This window comes from Eurypyga helias, unplaced genomic scaffold (genome assembly GCF_000690775.1).
Source record: "Eurypyga helias isolate BGI_N326 unplaced genomic scaffold, ASM69077v1 scaffold1848, whole genome shotgun sequence".
Lineage (NCBI taxonomy): Eukaryota > Metazoa > Chordata > Aves > Eurypygiformes > Eurypygidae > Eurypyga > Eurypyga helias.
The window spans coordinates 1-6,813 of record NW_010267330.1 but is presented as its reverse complement, the minus strand read 5'-3'; the positions used below and the strand labels follow the sequence as shown (position 1 = coordinate 6,813).

The 6,813-nt window shown below is 41.2% G+C and overlaps 1 protein-coding gene across 1 annotated transcript; it reads left to right on the top strand.

The window, feature by feature from the left end:
• Positions 1 to 807: 807 nt before the first annotated feature.
• Positions 808 to 5,878, top strand: RWDD1 (RWD domain containing 1; the record flags this gene model as incomplete). Its single annotated transcript, XM_010157356.1, has 5 exons — positions 808 to 873; positions 1,513 to 1,643; positions 2,763 to 2,906; positions 3,915 to 4,047; positions 5,816 to 5,878. Coding segments are annotated over 5 exons (537 nt in total), but the record flags the coding sequence as incomplete, so codon positions are not given.
• Between the last annotated feature and the right edge of the window lie 935 nt (positions 5,879 to 6,813).

Genomic DNA, 6,813 nt, shown 5'->3' with positions numbered 1-6,813 from the left:
ACCATGGGAAACCTGTGCTGGAGCAGACTCCGGGCAGGACCTGTGGCCATGTGGAGAGAGGAGCCCGGGCTGAAGCAGGTTTGCTGGCAGGACTTGTGACCCCACAGGGGATGTACACTGGAGCAAGCTGCTCCTGAAGGACTGCACCCCATGGGAGGGACCCATGCTGGAGCAGTTTGTGAAGAACTGCAGCCTGTGGGAGGGACCTGGAGCAGGGGCAGAGTGTGAAGATCTTCCCCCTGATGAGGAGGGAGTGGCAGAGACAGCATGTGGTGGACTGACCACAATCCCCATTCCCCATCCCCTTGTACTGGTGGTGGGGAGGAGGTAGAGAAATCAAAGCCAAGCCTGGGATGCAGGAACGGGTGTCAGGAAGGTGTTTTAAGGGTTATTATTTATTTCTCATTATCCTACTCTGATTGGTAATAAATTATTTTCCCCAAGTTGAGTCTGTTTTGCCCATGATGGTAGTTGGTGGGTGATTTCTCCCTGTCCTTGTCTTGACTCACAAGCCTTTCATAGTATTTTTCCCTACCCTGCCCAACTGAAGAGCGGAGTGATAGAGCAGTTTTGGTGAGCACCTCATGTCCAGCCAGAGTCGGCCCACCACACTCTCCAAACATCATGTCATATGGAAAATAGCTGTTAATTGAAAAGTTTTTATTAACAGGGAAAATGGCCCTTAACTCACTGTATCAGGAGCTTCCTTGCTTCATTAGTTCTTGAGAAGTTAAGTTTTAATGATGTGAAGAAGTAGTTGTCTGATTTTAAGTAATCTGTCTGTCTGTGTTTTTTTTCTTTGAACAGTATTGTCAGAAAAGCCGACGACTTTCACAATCACTGTGACATCTGAAGCGGGAGAAAATGATGAAAGTAAGTTAATCATGTCTTAAACGTTTATGGGAGTAGTTTCTGCATAAGCCTGATTTTTTGTCACGAACAACTAGGTATACCTCCACTGAAGTCCTCTTAGGGGCCTGATCCCGCAGTCATTCCTCAGAAAACATAGCTCAGGGATTCTGGTGTTCTGTGTTTAGCTTACAGAAAGGTGCTCCCTCAACTAGGGCTACTTTTGATGTGCTGCATCTCAGATGTTTTGCAGCGTAGCTGGAAAAAGTATTGGCTTTTCATCATCCTTGAGTAGTTTACAGCCATGTTGTGAGGTGATTTTTTGGGGTTGTTTTTCCTAGCAACTGTCTGTATACCAGCCACATGGGAGAGCTGAGTCTGTACTGCGAATATGCAGCCCTTGGGGAACGGTTTCAGGGCAAAGAGCTGTGGGTCCCAAGTCCCTCTGTATTTGTTGGGTATCAGTGGTTGCATGGGCTTGCCAAGCAGGTTTGAGAGCTGCTGTTCTGGGTTACCCTACCAGAAGGCAGAAACTGGTGCTGTCTTCTTCAGTTTTAAATTGCTAATGCAATAGAAAAATGTACAGTTACAGTATAGTTTTTATAGTATAGTTTTATAAAGTTATCGCCGTAAGAATATTTTCTTTTTTTTTTTACCTTGTAGCTGTCCAAACAACCCTTAAATTTACCTATAGAGAAAAATATCCTGATGAAACTCCACTTTATGAAATAGTCTCACAGGAGAATCTTGATGATAATGATGTCATGGACATACTAAAACTACTAGAACAACAGGTAAGGAAAATGGATGAAGCTTTGAGCAACCTGGTCTAGTGGGAGGTGTCCCTGCCCATGGCAGAGGGGTTGGAACTAGATGGTCTTTAAGGTCCCTTCCAACCCAAACCATTCTGTGATTCTGTGAAAATGGACTTACCTCAATTCAGCTTGATATCACTTCACACTTCAGCCAGAATCTCTTTCTCAAGTCAGTTGTTCTCTGAGGTATATGCTACTGGGCTACTGGTTTGGAACATATTCCATACGGTAGAAACTAAGTCTGATTTTTGAGTTTGGTAAATGACATTACTGAGGTAAATTACATCAATGAGGTAAAATACAGGGCTAATGCAGTGTGCACAGATACAGTAATGAAGTGGAAGTGCTCTAGGGCTTCCCCTCTCTTGCAGTTCTAGCTTAAGGTGAGTTTGTTCACCTGTATATGTAGCATTTGCGGAAATAAGTCACTTCAACTTTATTTGGAAAGATTAAAAAATGCGATATTGATTCTTGATTCTTCTTAATAACATAACTATTTGGTAGGGTGTGTGGGGGAATCTCTTCAACTTTCGGGATCAGTGAGAGTCCACTGTGAAGGAATGAGAAGGAAACACTTCTTTGGTTTCGGGAATTCTTGACAAGCCTTCCCTACCTTAAAATTGCCATACTATGTTCCATAGGAATTGTTGTCACTTTACTTCATATAACCCTCCTTCCACCATCTGATGTTTTTGGTTTCTTTCCTGGGAAACTGTCCCACTTCAAAGGGGCATGTAGTGGGTTTAAGGAGTAAACTGTTTCAGGAGAGGAGAAGTTCTGAGGGACTCTTGTCTCTTATGATTTATTATATTCAATTCTTGGAGTTGTATTCCTGCTATAGGGTTTTTCTAATTCATGAAAAAGCCTTCCAGATGTCTGCAGTATGTTGATAACCTGAACACAGCTGTTCATCATTGGTGTTTTGCTGGGCACCCTTTTAGGGGTAACTAACTGGATTAACTGGCCAGTTGACTTCAGTTTACAGTGAGCTTTTGAGACTGGTGCAGAGTGCGTACTGATTTCTAAACGTACTTGTGCATTCAGCTGCTGAAGGTTTGAGGTCCTCCTTCTGTTTGAATTTCCTTCTTTGTTTTGTAGGCAGAAGAAAATTTAGGAATGGTGATGATCTTCACTCTAGTCTCAGCAGTGCAGGAGAAATTAAATGAAATAGTGGATCAAATAAAAACACGAAGAGAAGAGGAAAAGAAACAGAAAGAAAGAGAAGCAGAAGAAGAAGAAAAAGTATGTAAAATAATGGTTTTGACTGAAAATGTCCTGCTCTTCTTAAATGTGTGGGTGGTTTGATGCAGTAGTAATTCTTGGTTGCAGTGGGAGAGGAACATATATCCTGAAGGTGATACAATTAAAATTTAGAGACTAGAAGATTCTTTAGTGCACTGGGGTGATTCCACCACCCTCCTCCCCCGTTTTCTAAAGCAGTCTTTTCAGGGACATGTTCACTATCCCTTCTAACATTATTTCCTAAGGTGGGGGGCAAAGGTTTTTCCCAAACAAAACCAAAGTTGCTGTAACCATTTTTTTTCTTGAAGAGGCAAGAGGGATGCTTCAGAAAAAAGGCTGGAATATGGAATATGGCCTGCTGCACGCAGGCTGCATGGTCTGAGGAAGTCTCTCTTCCTTGGTAGACTGAGTGGGTAGGGTGGAAGTAGTGGGACCAGTCTTCAAGACTGGTTTGTCCTCCCTGCACGTGTCCTTTCTACCAGCGGAATAGCTTTTCCATTCATGGAATGTGCTGGGGTAAGTCTGACTACTGAGTCTTCACTTTCTTCCCCAGAAAAAGCTAGAGGGTGATGGGACTTGGAGGTTTGGTATTTCTGAAAATGGCAGAAAAATAACTGGTAAAAAAGAATCCTTTTTTTGCTGACTCAACAAGATAGATGGGTTAATGTATTTAGTGGAAAATATTTCAGTGTGGATTGCACTCAGGAGTTGGTAAGTGCTGCCTACTTACGGATGACCTGTATTAGTGGCGTGTTGCTGCCTGTCACACTGTAGGTCCAAAAGTAGTATGCAGGGTTTTTCCATAAGAATTTCCAGCTCAGTACAGCACTCTGAAGGGAGAGTCCCCAGACAAAAACCAGTAAGAATGTGTTCTTTGTATATTCTCAGGGTTAGGATTAACTTCTCGCAGTCCTTCACAGCCAGCAGTGCTGCTGGAGTGTTGTGATCGAAGTCATTAAGAGAGTACTTTGTAAGTTGTGTTTGCAGCCGCCTTTTCTGTTCTTTCAGCAACGTTTTCATGGCACTCCGGTTACCATTGAGAATTTCCTAAACTGGAAAGTGAAGTTTGATGCAGAACTCCTAGAAATAAAAAGGAAAAAAATGAAAGAAGAAGAACAAGCGGGCAAAAATAAATTAAGCGGTATGATTTAAAGCTGCTTCTGAAGTTATTGCGATGCTACTGGGCTGTAATGACAAGCCTCAAAGTAATTTTTACACCGAAAGACGATGGTAGTAAACACACTCTTTTTGCAATATTTGATTATTGTCCTCCATGTTGCATGAAGTCCTTCAGAGTGCCGATTTTGGGCGGAATACAGAGCTAATAGATTCAGAATTTCTGCTGAATTCATTAAGGTTCCCAAACTGCGTGTTTAGGCCTCCGTGGTTTTGTGCCAGACGGTGTACTGCTGCTGCTGATAAATGTTGTTCTGGCAGAAATAATTGGGGTTGGTTAAGCAGCAGAAAGAATCTACTTTACTGATGTGGCCTGTGTTGCACTGGATCGTACAGTGACTTCGCATTGTCCAGGTGCACGTAGGAGTTTGTGATGCTGTTGCTGGACTGAAGCAACACAGAGAAAAGTTGCTGCGTATGACGAGCCTACGATGCCCAGTGAGAATGGCTCTGGTGTTTTGGGGAAGAGTTTTACACATAGCTGTGTTTTTGAGCTCTGTGTTTTGCAGATCACTGTTTGTCCAGCAGAAAGCAAACCCTGTGTGCAGTGAGCAAAATGTGGAGAAACCTACTTTTCTTATGAGAACCAGTAGGTAATAACTAAATCTTGGGCATCTTCCTCCACAATCTTCTCGACTTAGCTTTGGACTGGTTCTCGTGGGGGGTTGGATCTACTTCTTAACCTGATTACCTGAGAAAACATAACCAATGTGGTTGTGCTGTATCACTGTTATCTTTTTCATTCTGAAGGCTTTTGAAGCTTTTGGCTACTTTTGATGAAATTTAACAGAGAGAGAAAAATCTAAATGGCAGTAAGTTTTGTGAAAAGCTGTTCAGGGCAGCGGACACACTTGATTCCCCTCAGAAGGGAATGTGTTTGGGAGTCTGCAAAGATGAAAGAGTAGAAATCCCGCTGCTTCTATTATTTCTGTTCATGAAATTATCATCAGCATACTGTGTCTGTTTTTCTCTATACAAGTCTAGTTTACAGGAGCTTCTTTTTACAAAACTAAACCCAGGCTTATTCTCAGATGTCATGTGTGTAACCCTGGTAGGTGGTATATTAAATGTTTTACCATGAACACCAACCAGTCCCGTTGACGAAAGCTTGCATAAACAATGCAAATGTAGATGGAAGATGGGTAGTTTATGTGGAAAACATCCTGAGCTTTTATTCCCCTACCTCCCAGTTAGAAAAGCTTCATTTTGCCTTGCGTGATGTTTCCTTCACAGATACATTTGTGCAGGGGCTGGTGATTTGTGTGTAGATACAAGTTGCTTTGTGAACAGGGAAGGATATATGAAAAAAGGTGTAGGAGGCAGCTAATTTCCTTTCCAGCTCCCACAGAGGACTTCTTGTGGAATGCAAGATGAGGACTAATGCAATAAGGACTCAGCAAACACTGTGGGGCGGTACAGTGTAAATTTTCCCACTCTCCTTGTTAAAGCCTTAGTAACATTAAAGTAACTGTAAGAAACTGTGACCCTTTTTACACATAAGAGGAGGAAGCCTGTTGGTGTGGAAGAATTCTGTATGAGTAGTCAAAAAATCAGAATGGGGAACTTAGAGAAATGTGCAGTTAAAAAAAATAACCCCCACACAACTCCAAAAACTGCTAAAATTGATTAATTTGAAAAGCCTAAAATGCGTGTGCTAACTATTGTTGCCTCAGATTGCTACTTATTTCAGCATTCTACTGGCTTATATATATTTTTTCTTCTATAATTTCTAGGGAAACAGCTGTTTGAAATGGATCACAACCTCGACACCTCTGACATTCAGTTCTTGGAGGAAGGTAAATTTCTTTTTCTTTCCACAACTTAAATACAGTGTTTTAAAATAGGTCAGAATTCTTAAGCAAAATCTATATTGTACTTCTGACTCAACATCTTATCTCAGTATCGCTTTTACATCAGAAGAACTTTGAGATGTACTCTTTTTGCAGATTGAATAGAAGTGATTTTTAATTTCTTTCAAAACCAAACACAACATTTTCAAGATCCTAAAGCGTATTTATTTGCAGTTTTGAGCTTTAGTTGATCTAATTTCTGTTGCTTCTGTTCAAGTGCTTGGACTGGAAGCAAAACCAAACCACAACCAAACCCTGCTGTTTCTTTTTTTTCTAATAGCCAGCCTTTTTACCTTACCTTATCTGTGATTTTAAACACAGATCTTCTGTTGTCTTCTCTATGAACCTCAACACTAATATAAACATCTTGCTGGTCCAATTAAATGCTATTTGCCTCTGTGCCGTACAGTTCTTTGTGGTTTTGTGGAGGTTTGCCTCTTATCTTACTGAAAAAATTGACCTAGTGCCAGCTGAGAATTTTATAAGCCTGTGCCAAAAGATGTTAAACTTGGAAAATCTGTTGGAGGTAAATCAAATAAATCTACTCACAGTCGCACATCTGATTTTCTGTACTGCCTTTTTGTATCTTAGTTTAAAAGACTGATATTGAGTCAAAGCAATTCTTTAACGTAGCTGCATTATCTATTCCTATTGCAAGGCACACGTGCAGAAAAGAGTCCAGAATATTCTCTGCAAGTAACAAAAAAAAATTGTTTATGAACATCATAAACTTGAAATGGCAGTCATAGGGGACTTGAGATTCTTTTAGTTAGAGGGCATAATTCAACCTTGCCTTCCTCCAAAATGCTTAAAGTGCAGATGGGTTGTTGACAGATGTTTGGCTGTCTGAAGGGAAGAACATGGGTCGGGGCAATCCCAAG